Here is a 25633-nt window from a genome sequence, read left to right as displayed (position 1 = left end):
TTACCCTAAGACCACCGGTATAATTAACGCGCCTCCTCCCCATCACCGAAAGGTGACTGTTTACAAGCCTGACCGCAAAGAACGCGGCATTAAACAACTAACGTCCAATTAAAAAAAGCTTTTTCTCCCTTCATTTGCACCCCATTCCGAGCTGCCATCTGTTAGGTCTATTCAAGGGTCGTACACACACTCACACACGCTTTTGTGGCACCGAAGGGTGGAATAAATTTCTCATAACGTGCCAACGGGCTATCGGTCATTCATGGAATTCGCCGTTTCGTGCATTCTTGACAGATCAATGGCAGTACGCTTTGAATGAATTACTCGGTTGCCATGGAGATGCACAGAACCTAGATAAGCAAGCGGCGCGCGCTCAGCCAACCGTTCCGAGATTTTGAAGATCAAGGCAACCCAGACCAGTTTACCATATCTCCCACATGCACGGGAACGGTTTACGAGCAGGCGAGTGAATCAAATTGTTTTCAAATGCAGCAAATTATTCAATTCTGACGCTGGCCCCCTTCCGATTAACTGCGCAAACACCTTCACCATCAGCGCGTCGCGTGTCCCACGTGTGCTGTGTACGGGCACGCGCGCACCGTAAGATTTTCCCGCGCAAAGCCCTGCCACAGCTTCCCAGCGCCGTTCGATCGATCGAGCCCTTGACTTATTACCATGCTGCTGCTGCTGCTGCTGCTGCTGCCGGTTGCCCGTTGCTGTTGTTGTTGAGCGGAAGGGGCAACTTGCAGAGAGTCGCACAGCCCAACCAGGCTGTTGCGTTGCGCCGGGCTCATCGACTGCACCTCAGCGCTCGGCTACAGTAACGTTGCTCCACTGGTGCGAAACAGATCAGCAATCGCCGTCGGCTGGAGCTGCTCGTTCTAGACGACCGAGCCCTGGTGGACCTTTTTTCCGATTCTCCTGCCTGGCCTGCCTGTCGCGCGTTCGGGAAGTTTGTTTTGTTGTTGTTGCTCTTTCTTTATAAACCCCGATGTGTTATGATTGTTATAATTGGATTTGCGCGTCGAGTTTCCGATTACGCCCCGCGAGCTTCTTCGCCCGAAGCTAGGCCCAGCACACCCGCCTCTCTACACTGCTGTCTGTGCTGGCTGTGCTGGTCGCAACCGAAGCGAGTCACCGCGAGTCGGGCAGTTGGCTGCAGTTGCTCTCCAATGCGCACACGGTGCGCCACCGTACGCGAAAACAGTGCCCGTTGCGGATGGAGCTTAGCCTCAGTCGCTGGCAAGGAGGCGAACGAGTACAATCGAGCACATCATAACGAACACGGATCGATCCGCAGTGTGTCTGTAGCGTCAGGAAAGTGAAAAAAAAAATACACCGTGCCGCTTGTGTAGTGTCTTCGCGTGCGCGTGGTCTGGTCGCCATTAAAAATGTGGATAAAACCAAACACCGTGTACGTCCGATCCAATCACCACGCGTCGTCGATCCGGTAGGCTTTCGGGAAGTCCCCACCACAACCACCAACAACAACAACAATCCGAGGGCCTAGCCCTAGAAGGTGGCGTTGTTTGCTCATCTAAACGGCTCGAAACGGTCCAGTTGCATAATTGGCCCGTCCGTCCGTCCGTACGGGTGGGAAAGTTCGTAGAACGCGCTTACGCATAGGCCGGTTCCGTTGTACGCGTCTGGATGTGTGTGTGTTTTTGTGGTGGGATTTTGATATATATCTACATACACGTACCTGATGAATGTGCCCCAACGCACGCTGGATTCGCAGTTCGCGAGTGAGCACGTGCCACGCTAGACAGGCTGTACGCCAATCGCGCTTCCGATCAAAAAGTTCCGCACAGCCTTTCGGTAGTGTTTTTCCTGCCCTGTGAAAAGTGTGTGTGTGTGTGGAGGAGCGAGTGTTCGATTACTTTCGCCAAACATAGCACAAACCTTTTTTTTGCCCCTCAGTCCTCCTCCAATGTGTGGGTGTTCTCTTTGCACTAATTAAATAATCAGCCGCGGTAGTCGCGCCGAGCAAGGCAAACAGTCGCGTGTGTCCGTGCTTTGAAGTAGGCTACGCCGAAGTGTTTTGCCCGTAGTTGTTGGTGGTGTCTTGTGTCTTGTTGCCCCTACAGAACAGCGCAACAGCACACAGGAGGCGTCGCTTTTGGGAAGGGTAGATCGGTGTAGCAGGAAACGAAGGTGCAAAACCGCGCCAAACCGCGCACCAAGCGTTGCGCGTGTAGCAGTATTAGTGGTGGCGTAGTGTAGCCACCTAACTACTACTCGAAAAAAAAACACACCGGAAGCTTGATGGGGCGTGCAGAACGGGCAACCATGAATGGAAGAAGGAGCAGCAGCAATACGACAAAACCACCCTTAGAACCACAGATGGAGGTGAAGGAGGAGGACGAGGCGGAGGATGGTGGCGAGGAGCCGGAGGTACTGGAGAGCGAGAAGATGCTGGCAGAGGTAAGTCGGTGCTCACGTGCGTTAGTAGTAAGTTTCCACTTTTTCCTCTCCCAACAAAGTTGTCGCTACAGTGTGGTCATATAAAGTGCAATTATGATGCATTCCAAATTGGAGTCGTCTGGTGGCGATCAACACTGATTTCACTGATTCGAGCACGCCGCTCTCCCATTTAAGGCGAACCAGTTACACGCTTTGATCTTCAGCGCAATGAGCTGCGCCGAAGCTGCCGGCTTGCCCCTTTTTGATTGTAAATGATTTTATTTGCTCGCTACCCATGTAAGGCACACATCTCGGAAGCCACGGGAAGGGTTGGTGCATGAGCCCGAAAATGGACGGGAGATGCTTGTGTGATGCATGCTAATTGAATAATGTTGTAATGGAAGTGGGACCACTCCGGGGGGAATACCAAACTGGAGTCTAGATCGGATATAAAGTTGGAGTTCAATTCAGAAGTCAAAGACAAAAAAAAAACATCTCGTAAGTGATCGTGTTGGGAAGAAGTAAAACATGGTCACCCTTTTTCCTGAAGAATCCTTCCAATGCATTCAGGTCATTGGGGAGTGCAATCGATGCAACCCACATTCCCTGTATTTCTGTATTTCAAAAAAAAAAATCCAATAAAACCCCAAAGTCCACGTGGGGCCTCTCCACAAACTACAAAGCGCCACCGTTCGCTCAACTTCCACTACCGTTACCGGCCGTAAGGCCTTGAGGTAGCCATCAAACCCGGGCGGGCGGTTTATCCCGGAAGCACATCAGCTTAAGCAAGGGATAAACTGGCACCCAATCGCGTAACAGAATAGTACAAAATGCACGCTACAGCAAACAGGCCGCCACCATGACACTGTGGATTATGCAATAATAATAACAATAATAATAGCAAGAGGACACCCATAACAAAAAGGGCGACCGGTCATCATGCTAAAAGAGGTGGCAAGACACACACAAACACACAAACACATAGACTTATGCACACGCAAATGGTAACTAATCCGTTTACCAGAGTCAATTACAAACATTCACGCTCGAGTACTTCAAGGCAGTACTTACCGGTTGGTGGTTTTGGAAAGGGAGAGTGAGGGGTATAGTGCTGAGGGTGTCCCTTATTTTCCCTTCCCCAGGGTGAGCGTATCGGGTTTTATAATGTAGCACTATTAACATTAAAACATTGTACACCTGTAGCTGACGGCTGAATCGATAAAGGATGGTGTTACTGGTTCCTCTCTCTCTCTCTCTCCAATTTCCTTAGGAACCGTTCGATTTGGATGAGCTACTGCCGGTGATTGGCGAGTTTGGACGGTATCAGAAGCTGCTACTCTGGCTAATATGTCTCCCAGCCTGCATACCCTGCGGGTTCTGTGCCTTCAATCAACTGTTCATGACGGATGTGCCGGAGGAGTACTGGTGCCGGGTGCCGGAGCTCGCCAACTTCACCGCCGAGGAGCGCAAACTCTACTCCATACCGCTGGTGGAGGTAAGCAGAACAAGCTGATGGGTGAGGTGATGCGACAAAGATCGAACAATAAATCATATATTCCGTTCTTCCGCACCAAACAAGCATGACGGGGTGGAAAGTTACAGCAAATGCTCCCGCTACGCAGTGGACTGGAAGGAGATACTGAACTACAGTGACGCGAGCGGGGAACCGCTCGCACCGAACAGCTCCTGGCCGACGGAACCGTGCCGGGAGGGATGGGAATACAACACCACCGTGGTGCAGTCGTCGATCGTGATCGATGTGAGTATAGCGTTACAGTGGCCCCCCCCGGGAAGGGAGTGCGATAAATAAATAAAATCCCCTACCTGCGATTAGAGATTAGCATTCCCTCGCATGCAAATGAAGCAGACTTAGTAGATAGCAGGAAGATCTGTCAATTCCCCTAAACAACTGTTCGCAAATCTCTCAACCCTCTCTGTTCTCTGTAGTTTAATCTCGTGTGCGATTACGACATCTATCCAACGCTTGGGCTCGTCGCACTCAACACCGGCGGTCCGGTCGGCGTGTACCTGTTCGGGCTGCTGAACGATCGACTCGGCCGCCGGATATCGTACTTCTCCTGTCTGGCCACGCTGCTCGTCGGCAGCTTTATCACCGCCGCCAGCAGCAGCTTCTGGATGTGGGCCTTCAGCCGGGTGATCGTGGGCCTTACCATACCGGCCGTCTACCAGATCCCGTTCATCATTGCGCTCGAGCTGGTGGGGCCCAACTACCGCTCGTTCGTCACCGTGATGACCTGTACGTTCTACACGTTCGGCATTATGATGCTGGCGGGCGTTACCTATCTGATACGGGATTGGGTCCTGCTGACGCTTTACACTTCCGTGCCGTTTCTGCTCTACTTTCTGTATCTGCTGGTAATGCCTGAATCGCCCCGGTGGTTGCTGATGAAGGGTAAGCTGGAGCAGGCGCTACTGATACTGGAGAAGATGGCACGTGTCAATGGGAAGCAGTTGCCGGATAGCTTCCGGAAGCGATTGCAGCAGCGCGTGCTGGCGGAGAAGAGCCGCACGACCAAACGGACGGAAGCCACGATCGGTGCGTTTGATCTGTGCAAAACGCCCAACATGAGACTGAAGACGATACTGATCACGCTGAACTGGTTCGCCAATGAGACGGTATATCTCGGGTTGAGCTATTACGGGCCGTCGCTTGGGGAGAATCAGTACCTCAGCTTCTTTCTGTCCTCGCTGGTGGAGATACCGAGCTACATCATCTGCTGGATCATCATGGATCGGTGGGGTCGTCGGTGGCCAATGTGTTTGCTGATGATACTGAGGTGAGAAGGAGAGCGTCTTGAAGATCTCAAAGTTGAGGAAGTAATGCTGTTTTGTGTTCCTTGCAGTGGAATTAGCTGTATAGTGACTGTCGTATTGACGGAGGATGCCGTAACGGAGACTCTCATTCTGTATCTACTCTCAAAGTCGATGATATCGGCCTCCTTCCTGATCATTTACCCATTCGCTGGGGAACTCTACCCGACGCAGGTGCGAGGTGTTGGCATTGGGACGTCCAGCTACATCGGAGGATTGGGTCTTATCGTCATCCCATTCATTACATACTTGGTAAGCATAGACTTTGAACTTCTAAACCAAAGATCCTAATGTTCCTATTTCCAATTTTCACCTCACAGGGCAAAGAGAACCTCCGCCTACCGCTCGTCATAATGGGCTGCGTGTCCGTGCTCGGTGGCTTCACCGGCCTCCGCCTCCCGGAAACCCTGCACCACCGACTCCCGCAAACGCTCGAGGAGGGCGAACTGTTCGGCCAGGACTGGACGTTCGACGAGTGTTTCCGCTGCATACCGAGCAAAAAGTCCCCGACCAGCTCGTACGAGAACCTGTCGCACGATCCGTCCGACGCGGCGCTCGAGCTGAACGCGGGCGTCCCCATCAATGCGGGCCCCCTAGCGACCGGGTCCGGTTCCTGCTCGACCGAGCGGACACCGCTCGAGCTCGCCCGAATAAGGCGCCAGTCGATGAAGCGACTCGTACGGCAGGCCAGCACGATGGACACGCAAAAGACGAAGGACGGTGCTATGCAGCTGACCTATTGGTTTTAAAGAGGGCTCGCCCCGGGGCTGGTGAGAAGTTTGCGAAGGTTTGTGATATATATAACGAGAACGTTTCGTTGCATGTGAGTACAGCAGGTTTAGAACAAAATGACACAGACACCGTGGATGTATTTTTTTGTATTAACAATAAAGAAATACGTATATGTATATTTTCGAGATTTTCTCATTCATGGGATTTGTATGTGTGTATGTCTCGGTTGAGTGTGCCTGCTGCCCCTGTTTCACTGTCACTGTTCGCCTTTTTCCCTCTGCCTTTTTCTCTGCGCTGTTCTACTCTCTTCTGTAAGATGTGCTCTGGCAATGGGTTCTCTCTTTTATTTGTTTTGTTTTGTTTGTTTAGTTTATTTCATATAACATACGATCTCCTCTCTTTTGTTGGTGTGTGTGTGTGTGTGGATGATATAAGTTTATATAGTTTATGGTTTTTTTTTGTAACACGTTCACTTACTGGCTGACGATACTGGGTTTTGTGTTTTACTCTTTAGCTTTAGTGTGTGTGTGGTTGTTGCCCTTTCTGCGGTGCACTGGGGTCCAGGCTTATACATTTATATATTGGGTAAGTAGTGGTGATGATCGCCGGCCTATTTTCTGTCTCTTCCTTTCTTATTGGTTGTTCATACACACGCACACAAACACGCACTGTGGGTTTGCTCTTATAAATCGGACAGTATAACATTGAGTATATTTCGCAAATATAGTGTATTCGTTTCAGTATCTGTAGTCCTTTCCACACGTTATCTTCTTCTCTTCTCCTGTTTTCTCTTCTTCTTTTTGCACAGCTTTCCTTGTTTTTTGTTTGTTTTTTCTTCTTCTATTTAATATTTAAATAGTATATCATTTGTAAAAGTAAAACTTACTTGCTAGTGTCCTTAAAAGGTATATCGTTTGTTCTCTTATCTTTTTCTCTCTTTTTATTCCTCTTTCCTCTTTCTCTGTTTTCCCCCTACAGTCCATAAAGAAAGTTTTCTTCTGTTTCTAGTATAATATCGTGCTGCTTCCTGTTTGTTTAACATCACTTTTTCTCTTTTTTGCCTGTTCGTCTTACACTACTTGGTTACTGGTTTAGTGAAAAAAAACACAGACACACTCATGCATGATTTCGTTTGTCAGCTCATTTGCTTCGCTTCTCTTATCTCAGCTTCAGAAGAACACACACACACACACACACACACTCATACACACATACCACGTGTTGGCATAATGGTTTTTTTTTATCTGCACCGGCTTCGGTAATGCAGTTTTTTCACTATCTTTTGGAGGATATGTTTCGAAATCGTTTCTCCAGTTTCTCGTCCCTTGGCTAACAACTAATAGGATGATATTTTGAACGTGTCGATTCCACAATCAAATCGAAACTGTGGCTCACACAAATACACACATACAGACCTACACATTTACACATCAAACCGGGCGATCTCCTAATATGCGCAAGTTTGTACTAGTAAAACAAATCGGGAAGGACGACGAAACCACAATTAATCTAGCTAATAAGTTACTAATAAGCAACACAGGGCGCAAGCGTGCGTGCTGTTTGAGGAGGGGGCAAATCGGGGGGGACGGTGAGGAAACAACAACGGGGTGCAACAACGATGGACACATTGATAGTAGCGATTTCCTCTGCTCTTAATGCTAAAATGCCTTACGAACGAACGTCTTGTAGCAAATTGTAACTGAACGAGAAAAATGCGTGATGGTGGGAATTCTATGGCTATTCAAACGCGAATAATAGTATTTTTGTTCTGCCTTTTTCTGCTTCTGTTTATCGCTGTATTATCATCTCTTTCAACTAGTCTTTGATGCTTCTATATATTCAATCTTTTTTTGTCTTGTTGTTGTTGTTGTTGTGTTTTTAGATAGAATATTTATGAGGACGGAAGTTAAATGGTTCATTTATGTATATTTATATTTATTTCATATGCTCTTTCTCTCGTATTCTCTCTTTTATATTGTTAGTGGTACATTCAGTGGTTCTGTTGTCCCCTATGCCTGTGAATAAGTGTGTTTGTTGCAAAATTGAAGAAAAAAATCGCTCGTATAAAATGGTTTTTGCGCATCATTTAAAATATCAGCAAATACACATTACGTACTGACAATATTTATATATCCACCTAAATACAGTGAGGTAATACAGCAAAGGCGACTAACATTGTGTTATCGAATGATAAAGGCTGTCGTGAGAGATGAAATTTGGAAAGCTTACGTGCCTGGGGCTGTGTTTTTATGCTTGGTAGATTTACCTTTTTTGTTTCCCCATATTTATTATGTCTCTATTCATTGAGGAAAAACAATGATTTAACTCAATGATCTGCAAAAAAAGCAAGCTTTCGTTCGTCCAATAGGTAGCTGTGTACTATCAATTATATCACAAAATGGTGCCAAAAAAATGTGGTCAAAAACGTAAGGGTACGCGCGAGATTTGTACGCGGCCACTGTAATGCCGCCGCCTTTTAAAAGGACACCTCATAGCTTTTCTTACTAAAACGTATTAACATCCAAAGGTACACTAAAATGTATGTATATTCCACATTCGTTTGTTTTTTTTTGTTGGTTTGTTTGTTTTTGATCCATCCATTCCAAAAAAGTCAGCAGCTTTCGTTGGCTTAAGAGCGAAGAATTTGATTCTGCTCCTAAGAATGTATATCTACGCGTAACACACACACACTACACGGTTCATCACGGTCATTGTATATTATCCACTAAGCAGAAAATTTGGTTCCCTTTTGTTGTGTTTTACTTTTTTTCATTCTCTTGTCTTGGTTGTGGTTGCGTTGTTGTATTTTCCGCTCTTCATCGCATAATTTTTACCTTTTCCTAATTCATTCCGAAAGTCTTGTTTGCCGATGTGTTGTACAATCGTGTTTAATACGGTGTGCTTCTAGTTACAGCTACAGTTTACAGGGTATAGGTTAACTTCAAGGCATTCGTTTTTTTATGTCTTTTTTCTTCATTTTGTTGTTTGCTGTGTGCTTTGCGTCGAATAATATCAGGAGGCTTCAGGTATTTTGTTTGTGTCATTTTTTCGCTTATATTCTTATGTTCTCTGTTTGCTATATGCGTCTGTAAGGTATGTGCGAGATGTGGAGGTTACTATTTCTTTCATTAATTTCCTTCATTCTTTTCGATTCGATTTTCCGTTTATCTTCCGTTCCTGCGAGGCAGGGCAGAACAATAAAATGGCACTTTCAGGTATCTGTTTAATTCGATTTGTTCGTTTCTGTACGTGTCTTGGTTGCCCCGTTGTACCTATCAAATGCATCAGTGAAAAGTAATGAAAAGATCTCTTTAATGTTTACAAGAAGTTAAGAAGGCAAACATTTGTTCGAAATTGGTAAGGCGCTACTAGCCGGACACTTGAATAATGGTGAGTCTTTGTGGGCATGTCAATGTTAGGCACGTGTGAAATGGGTTACGGTGTTCTTTTTTAAAGATGCCTCCGATCTGATCTGATACGAAGTGCTTCGAAGAGTACGAGATGAATTGAACGTTAAATTGAACGGTTCACACTTGAATGAAAGGCAACTTAAGGGAGGGACAAATTAAAAGAGGCTTGTAGCTTCACAGGTTTTTTTTTAATAATAGTTTACGCTTACAATCGCTATCGTATCGTAGTGTTGGTAAAAACTAAAACCTTAAACATAAAACCACTTTGCTAACAAACAAAAAACATATGTACAGAAGCATCCTTAAGCTCGAGCTCGATATAATTAAACTACTAAACAAAAACGAAACTCACTAAGATAAAACAAAACGCACACTAAATATCTTCACAATTTAACAAAACACGAAAAAAAGGGAAAGATTACACTATGAAAGTAAAAGATACCGGTACGTACATAAAATGTAAAGTGGAGACAAAATAGTACAGAAATTAAAAAAAAAAAACAAACACATATCATAAAACAACAAACGTAAAAGTTCAATGGCAAGCTCTGGTAACGTAATTATTGCTATTCAAGCAAATCAAGAAGTAGATACAAAAGCGGACGGAGAAGCGTCTCGTGAAGCCCTCCAGCAGCGGTAAAACGGGATCCTTCTTCTACGGGTGTATGGAGTGTACATGTATGTGGGATGTTTCGGGTTGGAGCAGGGCTTCGATTGGGAGCATCGTTGTGATTACACACTCTCTCTCTCTCTCTTACCAACACGGATTGTACTACTTCCTACTGATAAGCTCCTGGGTTTGTTTGTTTGTTTGTTTGTTTTGTTTGTGCAAGTTATCCATTTTACAATCTCTTTTTTACCTATCCTATATTGTACGTAACACTGAAGGGTTAGAAGTGTCTTTTTTGTTTTACTTTCGCTAGTGAAAATGGCTGTCTCATTTGCACTTTCACTTTGTGTTTTGTCTCCTGTCCTGGCTCGGTTAAGAATATAGCCCCTGTTCTTTTCTCTCGTGTTTGGGATTTTCTTCATTTCTTTCCCCAAATTACAATTAAAATTATCCGACTAGCATAAAAGTATCGCAATTATGTTTTCAAGATTATGTTTCCTCTTTCTCTTCTTCCTTCACTATTTTTCCCTTCTTTTAATCGATGTGTAGAGCGATGTGTGTTTTCTTCGACTTGCTTCTATCATCACTCGTCGCAGGATGCTTTTGTCTTAAATTACTATCGCCTTTTCCTTCGTTTTTTTCCGTTTTGAGACGCTGCACTATATATATATTTATGTGTTTTGTTTTCCGGTTTTGTACTACTTTATGGTTATCGTATTAGTTGTAGCTTTATGTAAGATAGTGTTGTAATATAGCTGTTGTGTTTTTGAAACATCATTCAGGTGCCGAATTGTGTTTAACATCAAATGGAGAAGTTTCTTAAGACGTTTGCCGTTCCCCCACACAGAATCTCCGGTGTAGCTTGATCGTTGGGAACAATTTAACATTTTTTTTGCATCTTGCCCCGCTTAACAAGAGTTCAACTGTATGGATGACAAAAGTGCATCGAAATTGATTTATTTTCGTCACTCCACTACAACCGCCCCATTTCCTCATGATGCCCGTAGCTACAGTCCATTTGCATTGAACAAAACCAAAAACCGCCAAACTTTCCCTCTCTGCGATATTGGGAAGAGTCGCGATTGCCGAAATGCATAATATACATAACTCCCCCCTCAAAAAAAACTCCCGCCAAAGGAAAATACCGGGTTGCGGTCAATAAATTATCTGCCCCGTTCGGGACAATCTACATTTATAATAACCGCTCCACACCAAACCAAACCCCAAAGGGAGGATGTTTTTTGTTTTGTTTTGCTGCCCGAGGGGAGGCACGATGAGTCCCCCCGAGGGCGGGCCAGTAAGCGGTTGATGAACCGAACAGAAAACGCATGCTTCATTTAGGATCGTTCCCTGTTTCGCTACGTCCCGCGCTAATGCATAATTCATGTGTAGAGTTTGTCATGTTTGGCAAGTATGAAACCAACAGAGGAAAGGGGTAAAAAACATGGAAGAAGGAAACAGCATCTTCCGAGCGATCGAGCCGATGGACCTCTTGCTGGTACACGCAATTTGGCGTACACTGTGCGACAAACTATGCTATAAACGAACGAGACTCCTCAGTGCACGTCTCCTCCTAGGTGAAAACCGAAAAACTCATCAATATAATCGCACTTTAATTGCAATTCATTTAAAACAATCAAGCACCAACGTGCCGACAAAGTGGATGTGTGGGAGCCGGGGCCCGGGCGGGAGGACAGGGAAATAAAAGCTGATGAAAAATTGTCCCATAAATCAGCTCTTTCCGATCGAAGCGTTTGGAGACCAGTTTGCTTTTTGGTGGGGAAGACGACAGCAGATTCCGGAGCTATGGTGTGGGATTGAAAGTTCGGGATTCGGGATCGATTACCTACCGTTCGACGTACTTAATTCTACTCCCGCGCACACACACAAACACGCTTACACACATTTACAAACTCACACACACACATGGGTCTTCTTACTATCTAAGCTCACACACGCACACGCACAAGTATAATAAATTTAAGGATTATTTCCCTAAACACCTAACACTGGCTGCTGCTCACAACGGTCGAGCCAGGTGTACTGCAATTCTACTAGCCTACTATGATTCTTGTCCACATGTCAAGTGTCTTGTATATTGTGGAAGTAAGTACGGGGGGGGGGGGGTGGAGGTTTAGAAGGGCAGACTGGCCAAGAACATGTTCTCGATCAGGGGCGGTGCCGGTACGAGATCCTCCAGCTTGAGATAGAATATCCGCTGCAGTCCCTGGACGCTCAGCGACCGGAGCTCGGGCAGCTTGCCGAGCAGCCGGCTAAAGTAGTGCGGTTTGCGCTGCGCCTCCGAGTTGTACGTGACGTGATCGCGCAAGCTGCTGATGATCTTCATCTGCAGCTGCTCGACCTTTTTCGGCTCCCGGAGACCGTGGCGTTCTAGAGAAGCAGGGAGAAAGAGAGAGAGGAAGAATCAGGTTAGTAATGGAGCGATTTATCATAAATCAAGCGAACGAACGAAGCGCTTGTCAAAACTCTCGATTCCACCCACGAACCAATCAACGCTCGGTAATCGATCGCACGCCGCAGCTCGGTTAGAAACAGGTTCTATGTAGACCTATATGCCGCGTGCCATCTGTTCTGCCCAGGTTTGTTATCTACCTACTCGTCCGAAAACGGAATATTAATTATCTTGTCATGGTAGCGTCTGTCTCTACTCCACTCTCAAAGAGGCGTGGTAATTAATTCCATGCTAATAGAGTGCTAATAAGCGGGATATTTGCAATATCCAAACTGGGTCGCTTCGGGCCTGGATACTGTTACCCAGTAGCAGATGTTTCAGGGGAGGTCTTCTTTTGCCTCCGCCGTTACCATTTTAAGGTAAAGAACATCGACGCAACAACCCAAAGCCTTCATATGCAAGATCGATTTGATTTATGGTTCCAATAGTGCCTCCCTTCCCACAAACACTGGCGTGTCTCCCAAACTTACCCGTTACGAGCGTCAGCGCACACAGGCAGGCAAACGCGGAGATGTCGATCTGCATCGCGTGCAGGCTCTTACTGAACTCCAGTATCGCGTTCAGCCAGTCGCCGAACGATCGCTGGCACTGGTGGCGGTGCAGGACGACACCGTTGCAGAAGGTCATCTTGGTGTCGTCACTGCGGGCCCGGTACGATAGCCGCAGCACGAACAGCTCGAGCGAGGCCGACTGGAACAGCAGCTCCTGGTCCTCGACGCTGAGATCGTTGTACCCGGGCAGCTTGTCGGCAAAGTGTTTGATCACGTCGACCGAGGTGGTGAGCAGGTTGTAGAACTGCTGCACCTTCTCCGCCTCGGTGATGATCGGCTCGTTCTGCCCCGGCTCCCGGTACTGGCTGTAGTCGAGGCTGGCGAGATCGGGCGTCGTGTCGACGTGCGCACGCACCAGCGCCGTTATCATCGAGACGGGCGGGCTCGGCGGTGACTCCTGCGGTGACTTCGGCTTGGACGGTAGCCGACCGCGCCGACCCTTCAGCGAGTCGGTACGGACGACCTCCTTTACCATGCCGACGGCGAGACACTTCTGGAAGCGGCAGAACTGGCACCGGTTCCGTCGCCGCTTGTCCACCGGGCACGCTTTGTCCGCGAGGCACACGTACTTGGAGCCCTTCTGGACGGTGCGCTTGAAGAAGCCCTTGCAGCCTTCGCACGTTCGCACGCCATAGTGCTGGCAGGCGGCCGTATCCCCGCACACGGCACAGAGTTGCGATGGGCTCTGGGAGGTCGGGGTTGCGCGGGCCACTACGGTAGAAGCGGCAGTCGGCGGTGGCGCCACTACGGGAGTTGGGGCACCTGCTCCAACGATACCGCCGGCGGAAGTTGCTGCTGCTGCTGCTGCGGCTGCTGCCGCCGCCGCCGCCACCTCATTGTTGTTGATCGTGTTCGGATTGTTGTTGTTCATGTAGCCTGGCGAGCTGGATGCCGAGCTGGAGGCACTCGGAAGCGCCGAATACTTGTTGTAGATGGCAATCCGGGGCGGTTTGGGGCTTTCGCTGCTGGACGTCGACTCGGAGCGCTGTATCGGGAGGGACGAGCGGCGATGGCAGGTCGTGGTGACGTGCAGCTCGGCCACCGTCGGGAACGGTGGCAGCGAGTACGTGTCCTGTGCACTGACCTGTCCACCATAGCCCTGGGAAATGAAAAAGCCAGACAAAAATGTTGTTGTTGAAGAAGTTCCCGGAATTAATGTTTTATGCTCAAGTCATACTTACAGCTGGATGTTGCTCGTACGAAGGGGAATAGAAGCTTCCAGTTGCAGTGCCACCAGCTCCACCACCTCCACCACTTCCTGGAGGTCCTGCCGGGTTGTTGTACTGCGTGATGCCTCCACTAGCTCCACCAGCCGTGTGCGCTCCAAACTCGTAATGGCCCTGGTGCAGCCCGGTACCGACGAGCCCAACGCCACCGACCGCCACTCCACCGTGATGCTGATGGTGATGGTGCTGATGGCCATGCCCGTACACACTGCCATGGTGGGCGTAGGCCGCCGTCACAGCCTGATGATGGTGCGGGGAGGTCGCCATCTTGAAGCAATCGTCGTCCATCTTCAGCCCGTAGCTGGCCAGCTGGTTGTACTTGATCGGGTACGTTTCCTGGAAGCTGGGCAGCAGTGAGGCGGCCGCTGCTGCTGCCGCCACCGACTCCACACCGCTCGGACCGGCGGTGGCCGGCGCGTTGGGCCTTTGCTGTCCCTGCTGCGCGTGAACAATCGCTTGGGGCAGACGGGCACTGCTCGCCAGCACCGGATCGCTGCTAGACCGTAGCGTCAGCAGCCCGAGCTCTTCGGTGGAGGACGACTCGAACAGGAGATCCGTGTCGGGCGGCTCGGTGGTGGGCGCTCGTGTTGACGGCCCTGCACTGAACGGGCTCGGAAGCTCCTCCTTGTAGGACGCCTTCAGCAGCGCGGACGGGATGCTGTCGCTCGAGCCACCGAACGTGGACGGGTTGTCCTCGAGCCCGACGAGCGTGTCGCTGGAGCTGTTGGAATGTTGCGTCTGGTCCGCTAGGTACGACTCGGTGGTGATCGATTCGGCCGGCGTGTGCGGCTGGGCCGCACTGAACAGCTCCACGAACTTGTCTAGCCCGGACGCGAGCTGATGGTGCTGGTGCTGGTGAGGGTGCTGTTGCTGGTGGTGGTGTTGCTGCTCGTGATGAAGCGATTGGGAATGTCCCAGCGACGAATGGGGCTGTTGTGGGTGATGGTGATGTTGTTGTTGATGATGCTGCTGCTGTTGCTGCTGTTGCTGCTGCTCCTGTGGCAGATGCGAATGGTGATAGGACGACTGCTCCTGATGATGGCTCTGCGATTGTGACAGTAAATAATCAAATGAAGAAACGGAACTAAAAGATGACGCCTGGGCGTTTACGTTGCACGCAAAGCGCAATAAGAAAAGAGACAAAAAAATAGAGAGAGAGAGAGAGAGAGAGAGAGAGAGAGAGAGAGAAAGAGAAGATAATTAATAAAACAGCGCAAAGCAAAAATGGAAAAAGAAACTGCAACACTTTCCCGAATGCCATGCCATGGAAACGAATGGCGATTTTTCGAGGGAAAAATTTCGCCCAAGAGGCGTGGCTTTCGAGCGCAATCGCCGTTTCGCGCTAGTTTCCGGTAGTTTCGCGCAAGCAAACCCCCTTTTCGGTACGTCGCAGCCATTGCTACAGGAGGATGAGAAGAGGTAGCAACACACACACACACACAAACACACAAAACAAAAAAGAGAAAAAAAGGCAATAACCATTTCAGCCCGTCCGCTTTCGTTCGTTCCGCTGCATGGCCATCGCACTTGCTCGTTCATTTTCACGCAGCACACTGCTTTTCCCACCTTTTTTCCACGGTTGATGACGTGCTCGCTGTTGCTTGAAGGAAAATTGCTCGCTCGACATTTTACCGTCCGTTTCGGCCCGCTGCACGCCGGGGAGGGGGACGCAAGTGTTTTCCATTGGCCGACACGGTCCCCTACCATACCTATGCTTGGCAAGGGGTAAATATCAAAAGTCAGCGCCATGATTGGATGGGAGTGGGAGCTTTTTGGCTCGCACGGAAGGATACCGAGCGGTAGGATAATGAAAAATTCAACCAAACCGTGCAAAACTCACTTAAAACTGCGATGAGCTGGGCTGTCTGAGGCAACCAGATACACACAGCGGCAATAACTTATTCATTTGGTTGTTGTAAAAAGGGGTGCAATTTAAAGAAGGGTGGAAAGAGTAGTTGTTTAGTATCCTTTTCGCGTGAGCTGTGTAAATTAAGTTTGCAATTCTATGCCTATCAAAACTGTGGCGGAATAGGTTTAATTTAATCGATGACGTTTGAGCCAAACCTCTTTTAACGTGATACAAGCGATTGGACTGCTTTATTGAGGTTTAGTTCGTTCTTTTTGTTGTATATTATGAAAAAAAAAAACGTACTTCCTTCCGATCCCATAATCATTCTCTTCCCAACAAATCCAATCCCCAATTCCCACCAACGAAAGTCAATCAATTGATTAATGGCGGTCGTGGTACGCTAGCGCTCGATGAGCATGGGCATGACCCAATTATCCGTTCCGGCGTCAAACCTTCCTATCACTTCCTATCTTCGGTTCGGGAAAGCGATCCCTTTCCACGTTTTTTTTTTTCGAGCGATCTTGTTTCCCATCGCTTGCGGGTGCCGGAGGCTGCCCGTGATTTTAATCACCCACGCAATTTTTATGCTCCGCCAAGCGAAACGATCACTCGCCGCAGCGCGGGAAGATACGCGAAAAGCCAGGGCTGTCTCTTCCGAACCCAAAGAAACGAAGGGTGAAAAGACGATCCCGAACCCATGAGCTAACTAACGTGGAAATTGATCTTCTTCGATTAAAAATTGTGCTCTGTCATCCCGCAGGCGCAAAAGGCGAGGGGTACTGAAAGGTAAAGATGAGTCTGGTGTTTGACCCAGGAAGCTCGTAAAAGCGTCGCAACCATCTTCAACAGTTCCGTCGGCGAGGCTTTCACTTTTCGTTCCGCGTGTGCTATCAAATTTCCGATTTGTGCCGATATCTGTGCCAAACTGTCAAATGGAAAGTCGTTTAACAAAAACGCTTGTAAGCGATGTAAACTTTCCGTCGATGTCGGTCTTTGATCGGTTCTTATTCTTTCAGACTGCTGATTTGAAGTGGGCTGTATTTGCTGGTTTTCTTTGCATAAAATGCACCATCAAAGTGTGCCATTTGTTGTTTGATTTTCTCACGGATGCATCTTCCTGCTGCCTGCACCTCCCCGATCGTCCCGATCGCAAGCGGCAAGATCGGTCCGGGACCTTATCTTCGAGCGCAGATCGGCCCAAATGGCGTTTGTTGTGCGCCCCACAATGCGAAAGTTGTGGCCAATGATATCTCGAGCTAGCTCTTGGTGAGACGCAAAATCAAATACCCCTTCCTGCTTTTGCAACGCTCAATACATTGTACCATCGCTCCCTTTCCTTCCCCTTTTTTTTTTAAACCGTATCACACGGCCCTCGCGGTGGGGATTTGGAAAATAAAAGAACTTTTCCCACTCTCTCGCGCGCGCGCTCTCGCCCTTATCTGATTATATTAAATTTGAATCCGTGACAATCGCTGCTAAACAAACGCAAAGGGGACACTGGAAAGGGACGAAACCGCGCGACCATCTGGCACGGTGCCGACATCTTGCTGGCTGAACAAACACTCCACACCCGAGCCGTGAGCGGCGTCGCCGTGGCAGCGTTGTCAGCGGGTGGGCACAAGATGCAATCGCAGTCCCGCACACACATCTCGGTTCGGTATCGGCCAGCCGAAAAGGTAAGCTCGGGGATGGGTCTGCTCTTTGCAGGCACCCAGATCGTGTCGATATGTAGCAGAGGAGCATCCAATCTCGTGCGAGGCACTGTGGAAAGGCATACTAAGAGGCAACAAAGAAGGCCACATTTCGCTCCGATATTGCGCGTTCGTTTGCGTTGGTTTGCTATCGAATTCAAATTTGCAACAGGAAGATAGTTATTTAAATATGTGATCTTTTTTTTTGTTGCTATTGTGGACCATTGGAGAAAGTGATTGTTGGTGAGATGCTGTTCGTTGCATCACACAGGTGTGCAAGCATCCTGTGTATTGTTTGATTTGAAGTTGCAGGCAGTAGAAAGCAAGCTTCCAATGTTTGCAGAACAGATAATGCAATAAATCTGTTTGACATCAGATCCATCCTCAATCTGCTGGTAACTTGTTTCCTTCCATCTTGAAAAACTAGTCACCTAAAACTTGTCTGTCAAGAGCTGTTATTCTTCACCTTTACCAAAATCAACTTGAAATGAAATCATTTTTTCCACCACGAAAAACGTCATAAAAGCATCAGAAGTGCATTATTATTGAAATGAAACCAACCATGAAATGATCACCAAGATTACTTTTTACACCATGGCAGTATTTATATCCATTTTATAACGTATCATATTCCTTTACATTTCTCACCCTGCTAATCAGCAAGCTTCCAACATGCTTCAAATTGTGGGCAAAAAATAGCCAAACTAAACCAAACTCTCCACCCAGACCGGATCGACGTGAGGCCGAAACAAAACAAAACCTAAACAACGGCATCTCACCAAAATAGCGCCTGGGAAAGCGATCCGGCAAAGATAATGGAATCGAGCAGAACGAGACGAGACGCGACCGTCCTCAGCGGGACGTCTTCGTCCGTTTTGTTAGACGGGTGCCTGGGCTTCGGGTGCGATATCGGACCGAGAAATAGGGGTGAGGGGCGTTTGAAATCTCCGGGGGAACACGAATGAACTCACAGCGAAGTTATGAACTTTACGGTCACATCTGGTGCGATCATTTTGCTATTTTAGAGGGGAGTCAAACAAGATCATTTAGATGCGCTTTTTGCTTTACAAAATGTTTAAAGCTATATTAGGGATTTTTCTGTTGGTGTTCGAGTTGAAGAGTTTTTGATTTATTTTGATTTTTGAGATTGCACTTTTACATGTTCCGTAGCTGCAACACCTTCTTAAAGCTACATTCACTTGCATAAATCAATCGACACTCGTTGCCGCTCGAATGCAAGTGCCGTCGAGTCCCATAGAAAGAAAAAAAAAGTGTCAAACATCGTCCCATTAAAGAACTCGTGGGCATGTTCCGCCTGCTTTGCCCGCGGGCCATGAAGCAATCCGTCAAAAAATTCCGACCCAAAGCCATCGGGGGACGCAGCGATCGATTAACCAATCCACTGTAGCCTGCGCTGCTGTACGGCAGGGCCGTACATGCAGAGTTTGTGCGCGACCTCAATGTCGCAGTAACATGTCGAGCGTAACAAAAGGGCAAAACAGTTATCAGCAGGAGCCACAGGAACAGAAAACATGCACCCCAGTGCACCCAGCGCAAAACAGGGGGCCGGTGTTGTCTCACGCGCAGCGAAACACGGCAGAGCGGGCCCGGGTAAAAACGGGACCGGCTGCCGAGGAGAAAGCTGTCGAATTCGTGATTTATTGAACGGTTTCGGGTTTAGCCCTGTCCCCGCGATTGTCCCCGGCGAACTGAGCGTTACACAGCGGAGGGTCATCCCCCCTCGGTATGTGGTCGGCTGGCCACGTTCACCAATGCACTTTGCACTCCTCACGGGCGGGGGATGGTGGTGCCAAAACCTGACTCCTGCGCACACTTGACGTATCCTTTTGTTCGGATCGTTCGTCATAATCATCGTCATTATCGCGATCATTACCAACACACACACACACACACATCCGCAGTTCGATATCGACAATTTGCAATCTGAAGATCGCGCATGGACCTGTCAGACGACGAACCTTCGAATGGTACGGGAGAGAAACGGGCCCACCGCCAGCCGCCTTCGTGGTGAGTGGTCGGTCCTACTGCGGGTTTCTGGGTGAAAAGTAGAAAATTTCGAATTGTCTAGTGTGTCTGACAGATTATGACGATGGCAGCAGCAGCAGCAGCAGCAGGATTACCGATCACCGCCGAGCGGCAGCCTCGGCGCGCACGGTTGACAGTTTGTGCCCGGGTGCACAAGTTGTTTCGTGAAAAGACACGTTAAGATGAGTTTTTGCCTTTCCGAGCTCCCCCCTATCGGGCGCGATCACGGGCAAAAGTAAGCTCCCCCTCGGTGACGTCGAACAATCTGTCGATACATCGCCCGATAGGACCGTTTATTAAGTGTTTCGATAATGCTCCGAGGGGTGGTAGTTGTTGTTTTTTCCAACACCAAACTGTCGCCCGAAGGGGTTTGGTGATCATTGGAGTTACCGTGAAAGAGGATGTTATCAGATATCTTTCGTGCGATGAAGTTGGGCTGAGGAATATTTCTGCCCCTTTGTTGACTTCAATTTTAAGTTATTTCCTTTCATCTTTCTATTGAGCGAAGGTAACGGGTAGTGAAATATTGATGTGTTTATCTTTGCGATCGTATTGGAAAGGAAGGAGATTGGACACGCGCGAGCGTTGTATTTTTTTATGAGTTACCGAGGTGTGCAGAGCACAGTGAAAGATGCGCTTTTTAGTTTGATTGGAGAAAAATTATCAAGGTGCCTTATGGTAAAAGTGCTACGAATTAATTTAGGTTAAGAGTGTTGCAGACGCTTCAAGCGATAAGAACCCCTTTTTTCTTGCAGTTTAGGACCCGCCTAGTACCTAAAAACAATGATGCGCTCACTCACCTGTGGCTGCAGCAGTAACATGCTTGTCGTTGAGCTGTTACTACTGTCCGCGGCTGCTGCTGCTGCTGCTGATACTGCTACTTTGCGCAGGTTGTCGTGCGGATGGCCACTGGTGCCGGACGCTGTACCGGAACCGCTGCGACCGGGCGTCAGGGGACTTCTTGTGGCCGTCAGACTCGCTGGCTGCGACACTGACGATGGATCTGCGGCTGGGACCGCCGATGGGACCGGTGAGGTTGCCACTCGCGATAGCAAATGGGGAGCACCTGGGAAGAGGGAGAGGACACAAACAAAAGGAAGCGGTTTTAATGACGAACCAAGTGGAGGAGTTGCTCCTAACATGTCAAAAGACTGACACGCACTGCCCCGTCAACTGACCGTAAGTGCTAAGCATCATAATCATCCTACGGGGGACAAAAAGCAATCTTCACTCGCGACCGCACTTATTCTCTCTCTCTATCTCTCTCTGTTTCTTTGCACAAACACAGCCTCTCACGCACTCATAATTAAAGTTCGGACAAACGGGCCGGTGCGATATGGATCCGGCTGGTGCGGCTTTCATTTAGCGAAACTCCATCAAACGCTTATCTGCTTCTTGGTCGGTCGCCCAGACCCGAACACGCTGTCTGCGTCCTGTTTTACGAGCCTAGAGAGAGAGACGAGTTTTCAATCGCTCGTTATATTAACCGGACACTAACTGTGGTTCAGCACCGAAGACACACCGATGACTCGGTCGACCGGGTGGGCTTGTGTCGATTATGGCAACTGGCCCGTGTTAGAGAGCTTCACCGAACGCTTATCGCAAATCGCCATATTGGCGAACGGGAACGGAAGAGATGGAAAACCCACGCACAAACCGCAAGGCGAAAAATCGTCACACATTCACGATCAATCTCGACACCATCTCGCGCGCGCTTTTTTTCCACTGTTATTTGTAGTTTTTTAATGTGCCGTACGTGTTGGTTGTGCTTTTATTACCAAATCACTTCAACTCCGGCTGACCAAGGAGAGGATGATCACCAACGTCTGTTCGTTTGGGTGGCTCTCGTTTTGGAAGTGTTTAAAATTTCGGCAACATGACAATGTTGGAAGGACTGTGCTGTACTTCTAACGCTCACGCGTACACTTATTCACCAAACCGGCGAGTTGATACAGTCTTTAAGAGTAACTTATTAGAAAGAAACTAGGGACAAAGTACGCTTGCGTCGTAGTAACAATTTTACGATGATTTAAACGATTTTTGAGAGTTTATTAAAGTCAAACGGCAAAGCAAAAAGGGGCGTGTTAGACAAAAGAAACCCATTGGAAACGGGAAAGGATACACTAAAACGCCATTCGCAACTTCTCATCGTGATAAGCCGAGCACTAGACAGCCGAATTCCCGGCGCTAGAGTGAAAGAACCACCGTCCCGAAGGACCATAAAAGTCGGTGATATTTAGCGAGTTGATTATCGAAAACAGCGGGACACCACGGTGAAGATGCGGTGCACACAGAAAAGGGGTCACGGTTCTGTGGATGCAAATGAGCATAAGCATGCCGTAGGTACGGTTGTGCCGACAGAACACAATGCACGAGACCGATAACAGAAGGTGTGAAAAATGTGAAATTGAGTGTCGACAATGTGGTTGTCGTCGCAGCATTTTGCCGGTCTCTCCTGTCTGTGTCTTATCTGTCGTGCCGCGATCAGCACGGGAACGTTTAATGATGTGCTTTTTGGAGAGGGTTTTGATTTACGATGGGCCAGGGTTTGTTTGTTATTATTTGTGTTGGGAATGGTTGATACGATTTAATTACCATTACGGTTGTTTAGCCGAGCGTCTCGCGACAGATGTGTTGATATCATTCAATTCCGTTTGATGCGTTCGATAATGTTTGAAGAACATACATATAAATCATGACCAATTTTTGTGAATAAAAACCTATTAGAAAGCGCAACAAAAGATGCCCAATTCCCTTTCATTTTGATCTTACAACCTTCGCCGTCTCTCTCCCTACTCGATAACACACTTGATAGCAACATGTACGCAATGCCATGTAATACGCTAACACACTTTAGCCTGGAGCCAACAATGCATGACACAAGCCTCATGTTACAAACGGCACCATGCCATGGGAAAAATCAACCCCCGGCGAATGATTTTCCGTTCCAGCCCCAGCCCCAATGTCCAACCATTTCACCCCGTGCTATGGGGAGCAAACGCTCCGAAATGCGTCTCAGTTTGATGTTGCATGTGTTGCAGCACGCTGGCTGCCCGCTGTGGCGTCGCATTTGATGCACACACGTACACCCCACACAACGAAACCCCAAATAATGAACCCAACAGTGCACGAAGGAAACACAGCATCCACCGCTAGATAGAGGTAAGTGGTGATGATAAAACGAGGATAAAAGGGAAAAGACCCCGCGTGTGTGTGCGTCTGAGGGTATGATGAAATCTTAATTCGATTCGAATGGGTTCGAGCCCTCCTGAACGCCCCTAGGAGTCTGAGCGCACCGCATCGCGAGGTAATTGCGTGACCGTGACTGATCAGGGTAAATTCGGTTGTCTCCTCGGGGTTTCCCTTTCGCTTCCCCCGGGACGGATTGTGGCGGTGGTCGTCGTCGTCGTTGTTGCTTTGTTTTGTTTTGGATTTTACTGTTGCCGCAGATTTCGGTGGATCATTCGATTCGGTGTGCGGTATTTATGCCGCTCCCGTGAGCGATCGCCAGTCGGATGAGCCGGAGCTGCCAGTGATGAAGGCAGGAATTAATGCTTTGTTTCAGTGCGCACTGTGGGGGGTTGTTTCGGTTGTGTGTGATGGATCTGTGAATTCCGCCTATGTTGAAGCCAAAGAACGCCAAAAATCTCAGCAGCTGATCACTGCTCGGAAGAGACAGTGGGACAGACGGTTGTGGCGTTTTAAAATTCCAGCGATGTGTAAGCGATTAAAAATGATATTCATCACGTCGGAATACATCTGTCACTTTCTTCTTCACTGTTTTTTGTTTTGGGCATTATTCGCAGCGGTAATTTCGAGCAAGCAAAACACATTTAAAGAGCCATTTGATGGTACCGATATGGCACAGTTTAATTCTGAATATTTTATGCTTGCTTTTCACGCAATGGAAAGAAATTGCACCGTAAAAGAAAGTTCCGAAAACACGTCTCGGAGTGAAGTAGTAGGACATGTAATCGTTAACGGAGGAAATGTGCAACGCGTTCAGCTGCATACGGTTGGGCTCAGGATTTTAACATTCTGCCAACGGTGCTCGTTACTGATCTGCTCAATGGAAAAATGCCGCCCCAAAGCGAGCCCAGAATAACGGTGTCCCCGAGCTGCTGCTCCCAGCGGAACTAATTCGCGGTGTTCTGGGTCTTCGCATAAAAAAAACGCGAAAGCACCACAGTGCATTTGTTTTATGATAATTTTAATCAACTCTAATAAAAAAGGCCCCTTTTTCGGTGCGGTCCGATCGCCCGGCGGATCCTTTCTTTGCGCACCATCAAAGTGCATCGGGCGGGGGTTTACACTGCTTCCACCACCGCAGTGCCGCATAATCAATCAACCTGGCCAGGGCAAAGTGCTATTCTTGGTACCCTAAATGGGGAACCGGGGTGTGTGTGTGTGTGTGTGTGTATGTTCCTTTTTCTTCGTTTTCGTTCACCGTTTTCACGCGCTGTCGGCTAAAAGGGAACCGGGAATCATCAATCAAGATTTCAATTAACGCGACCAAGCTGCATGTTGGTAGGGAGTGCATACATGCATCGCTAACACATGTGTGTGTGCAAACCTATTGCAAATGGGGGCGGTAAAGAAGGGACGGTTCGCATTTGGGCCATTAAAAAAACGGCCCCTTCTGCTACCGTGGTGTGGCGGTGTTTTGCGGTGAAAGAAGAACGAGGCACTTTAAGATCCGCTCCGTCCGATCGGGCGCTTGGCGGGCCTGTGTGCCTCCTACTGGTAAGATTTGACGACGGTTTCTTGTCAATGTTTGCGGGTTGATTGATTCTTTACAAAACAAAGTAACAAGCCTTTGCTTCGCCGAGCCTGCAAAGCGCATGCTGATGTGGACGTTGCCATGCGGAAGAAGCTTTAAGAGGAAAAAAGCTTTTAAATCAGCTAGGAAGGGTGTAACTCATTTTTAATTGTTTATTATCATAAGAGTAAGGCATAATTTATTAACATTATATTTTTAATGATTAGTAGAATGACTAAAATAAAGATTTTTATTATAAATCATTTTATTGATATTGCAAATTAGCTGCATTGCATACATTCAGGCGTAATGAAACGTATCATCAGGAAGCGAATGGAAAATTACCTCTTCTTCAGCATTCTTATCCCATTTCGTACTTCACGAACGTGTACCAACGGGTCAAGAGATCAGTCAACATAAATCGGTTCCGCTATCATTCCTTTTAGATAGAAGAGAAGGAAAAAAGCTCCATCTAAAAACACTCTTCCTTCACGCGTACTGTGAGGTTTCGATCTGGGTGCTATAATTATTTAATTTCCTGCTCATTTGAAGCACGCTTGAAACGTGCGGTGTGATGTGATTGCCGTGCTTTTTTATACATATTTACTCATCCACACGACCAAGTCAAGCGCTGGGCAACCTTACCTCCCCACACACACACACAGAAGGGGAAAGAAAATTTATAATAATATCTTTCCTAATCTTAAGTGCGCGCCTGTTCCGCGCGTTTACCATAAATTAGCACCCGGTACCATTAAAGGGTGGGAGGGTCTTCCCTTGCTGGGCAGGAACCGGCCAAAGGCAACGTGTTTGAGCGCTCTGTGAGCTGCTTTTTCGAGTCCGAGTAGAGCGAACGAGCGAAAGGGAGTGTTCATGGGGCATCATAATCGATTGTGGTGTTTGAAAATTAAACTTAATTTAAATAAAACACCGCGTAATTGCTGTGGCTTTTTTCTCGTTTCCATTTCGTTTGGTTGTCTTTTTTCTGTTGCGGAGAGAGTCTTGCGTGCGTGAGAACTCGCTAAAGCGAAGGCTTTCGTGAACAAAATTG

At 48.0% G+C, this 25633-nt stretch overlaps 2 protein-coding genes across 2 annotated transcripts in view; one reads left to right on the top strand and one right to left on the bottom strand.

Moving 5' to 3' along the window:
* Nucleotides 1–782: 782 nt before the first annotated feature.
* On the top strand, nucleotides 783–6145 carry LOC1277647 (carcinine transporter). Its single transcript, XM_061654809.1, has 6 exons — nucleotides 783–2424; nucleotides 3674–3898; nucleotides 3983–4162; nucleotides 4351–5201; nucleotides 5268–5487; nucleotides 5556–6145. Exons 1-6 carry the CDS (start codon nucleotides 2266–2268, stop codon nucleotides 5982–5984), a joined length of 2064 nt encoding a protein of 687 aa, XP_061510793.1. The 5' UTR covers nucleotides 783–2265; the 3' UTR covers nucleotides 5985–6145.
* Nucleotides 6146–12093: 5948 nt separating this feature from the next.
* LOC1277648 (probable nuclear hormone receptor HR38) overlaps nucleotides 12094–25633 on the bottom strand; it is a 99966-nt gene continuing 86426 nt past the window's right edge. The window contains exons 3-6 of the mRNA XM_061654808.1: nucleotides 20624–20889; nucleotides 14193–15335; nucleotides 12931–14110; nucleotides 12094–12378 (exon numbers count right to left, since the gene is read on the bottom strand). Coding sequence (XP_061510792.1) covers nucleotides 12122–12378; nucleotides 12931–14110; nucleotides 14193–15335; nucleotides 20624–20889 — 2846 coding nt within the window. The 3' untranslated portion in view covers nucleotides 12094–12121. The remainder of the gene's footprint in view (nucleotides 12379–12930; nucleotides 14111–14192; nucleotides 15336–20623; nucleotides 20890–25633) is intronic.

Source organism: Anopheles gambiae, chromosome 3 (genome assembly GCF_943734735.2).
Source record: "Anopheles gambiae chromosome 3, idAnoGambNW_F1_1, whole genome shotgun sequence".
NCBI classification, from domain to species: domain Eukaryota; kingdom Metazoa; phylum Arthropoda; class Insecta; order Diptera; family Culicidae; genus Anopheles; species Anopheles gambiae.
This window is presented reverse-complemented; position numbering and strand designations above follow the sequence as displayed.